Raw genomic sequence first — 2657 nt, 5'->3', positions numbered from 1 at the left:
CCGGGCAGAGAGAGGGTCCTTCCTGCTGCAGCCACCAGCACCAAGGCTGGGCTTGCCTCTGCCACCAGAGCTGGGAGGCAACAGCTCCAACGAAAGCCTCCTGCGCACTGGAAAAGAGCTGCAGGTCTCCTGCAAACCCCCCGGAGCCTCTGCTCGGGCGAGGATGTGAGGAAGGGCCACGCGGTGCTGAGAGCCTTGAGCTGCTGCTGCTGCTGGCACAGCCCTGCTCGGGGCAGCTGGGGGCACGGGGCAGGCAGGGCGAGGTGAAGCACCTGCCCAGGATGGCCCCACGGGGAGGAGCTGTGCCCTCGAGGCCAGCGGGACGAACGCCCACCTGTGAACTCAGCTCCCTCTGCTCCTGTGAACCAGCTGTGGTGACCAGGCCAAAGACCACTTGGCCAGTGACACCTGGGAATTCTCACCTTTGTCCTTCTCCCCTGCAACTCCCACTGTGAGCAGAGAAGAGCAGCAAGCAGAACAGTCGTGGCCTTGCCCAAACTCAGCCTCTCTTTGCCACTGAAGCCACGTCAGCAGAAGAAGCAGGTTAAGAGCTGTGTGCCCCGCCAAAGCCCGTGCCATTAGCTGTTTAAGAATCATTTGATGCAGACAGGGAAAGTTTCCCAAAGAGCTTTACTGTTGTGGTTTGCTAAGATCATTTTATTTCAGCCCTCCAGGGAACAATCCAATCATGAGCTCTAACGGCGTTTCGGGTGGAAGAAAGTTTCCCAAAGCTCAAAGGAGATGTGACTGTTCCCTGGAACAGAGAGAAGACTCCACTCTGCTTTCAAGGTCAAATTAAGGAGGGCAAAAGCTGCTCACTGGTGGCTGCATACAGAGTATTTGGGCCAGTGTTCTGAGAAGCTAAATATTTGCATCTGTCCTTGATGTTAATGCTATTTACCCTTCTCCTCTGATGACTACTGACATGTTGCAACACAAGGGGGTGGAGAACAAGTTAGCACACAACCTGGATGGTGATTTTTCTAGGCCATCTGGTGGAAGAAGAGCATGTGCTATGAAAGGACTGAGGGCAGCACTGTCAAGAGTAGCAAAGTGACCTCTGAGTCCAAGGGGATTTGGCTTTCAGTGGGATCTGAACATTTCAGTGCCTTGAAACCTAGAAAATACTGCACAGGGGTTTCAAAGTGTTTCCAGCTGAGCTGATGCTTTAAAGGCTCAACTGAAACCTTTGGGTTTAGAACATGAAAATCTGCCCAGGTAAGATGTCCAGGCAACCCCTTGCCAAGAATCAGATTTATGTGGTTTGCGGAGTCAGAAAGACTGCCTGCTGTCTGAGGAGCTGTCAGAGGACATCACAGGCCTTAAATGACAACTTCTAATGGCTACTGAGGCTAAAAGTAGACTTTCTAAGCTCAGGTAGGCAGAAGAGTCTCAGTACACAGCCTGTCACTGCTCACACCCACTGTTCAGACCTCCCTTCCTCTGGAGCACTGAGAGGAGCAGAGCTGGCCAAGGCTCTGGAATACCACGTCCACCCACCCCAGTATCACTCTGCCTGCAACAACCCTCAGTCTGAACCCTCCTGACCCCTGAGGAACTGCTCCTTACTCCAGTGGTGGCCTGTGCAAAGAGGGGGATCCAGAAAGCTGTCCCAGTGTGAGGTAAGAAGCAGGAGCACCCACCACACATAGTGCACCAGCTGGTTAGCAGAGAAGAAACTATGCAGGAGCTACAAAGAAATGTTAGCAAGGCCATGGTTAGTGTGTTCGTGGACTGAGAGAGTACAAGCACATTCTATCCATTTCCTACTTTGTGTTTGGAGCAGACACAGAGAACAGAAGTCCCCAGCCTGAGAGCTAATAATCCTTTCCTTATTGGAGCAGACTATTTTAAGGCCTGGTGCTAAAATTAGCAGCTGGAGGTACCCGTATTTCCAGCAAGCTCACTTTGTTTGAGGCATCAGAGTTGGATGTTTGCTGCATGTCTTGATACAAAAGCTGCACTGGCACCCAAGGCCACAGAGGAGATCCTCCCACCTCCAGCACTCAGCAGGGACAGGGAATCCCTCAGCACTCATCTGGCAGGTTAGTGTGGATTGCATGCTGCTGCACACTAAGCAAAGGAATTCAGCAGTTCCGAGAGTTTCTGGAGAAGTTACTGCTCATTCAGCTAACCATTCCAGGGGAATCCAGCTTTGTAAGCACCCAGTGGTGCCAGAGGAGTCATTGCCTACAGTAATCAACACCCACAGGAACAGGAGAAGTGTTGAGCCTTCGCTGTAACCACCACTGGTGCCTGGGATGAGGCTCCTGTGTTTGAGTTCAGCTGGGGAACACCCCAGGGTGAGCCTGGTGGAGGTACTAAGGGCAAACGTTAACAGAGTGAGAGTTACCTCTGCACAGCTTCCTGATCTGGCTCCCCATCGGAGCTCTCCTCATCCACGGGGGTGACAGCTGGGACAGCCTGTGGAGAGAAGAGAAACCACAGCTCCAGAGGACAGCCAGCACAGGGCACAGCTGGCCTTCCCCAGGGAGCCTGCACAGGGATGTGTCAGCTCCTCTGCAGCACCACGGACACAGCCAAAACCCACCAGGGTCCCCAGTCAACACTGCTCGTCCGAGGCTGCTGCTGCATGGAAAACTCATTGATAAAGATGCACCAGGAAAGAAGGAACACGCATGAACACCCACGACGGA

General features: G+C 53.2%; 1 protein-coding gene across 1 annotated transcript in view; it reads right to left on the bottom strand.

Annotated features, from left to right (window-relative positions):
- Positions 1-2424, bottom strand: part of LOC103802052 (serine/threonine-protein kinase SIK3-like) — a gene marked incomplete at both ends in the record, with an annotated part of 9529 nt that extends 7105 nt beyond the window's left edge. Inside the window, one exon of the mRNA XM_009074492.1 lies at positions 2354-2424. Coding sequence (XP_009072740.1) covers positions 2354-2424 — 71 coding nt within the window. The remainder of the gene's footprint in view (positions 1-2353) is intronic.
- Positions 2425-2657: the final 233 nt, after the last annotated feature.

The sequence above is a fragment of the Acanthisitta chloris genome, unplaced genomic scaffold, assembly GCF_000695815.1.
Source record: "Acanthisitta chloris isolate BGI_N310 unplaced genomic scaffold, ASM69581v1 scaffold19595, whole genome shotgun sequence".
NCBI lineage: Eukaryota > Metazoa > Chordata > Aves > Passeriformes > Acanthisittidae > Acanthisitta > Acanthisitta chloris.
Note: the sequence above shows the minus strand (reverse complement) of the source record. Positions and strands in the feature narration are given on the sequence as shown.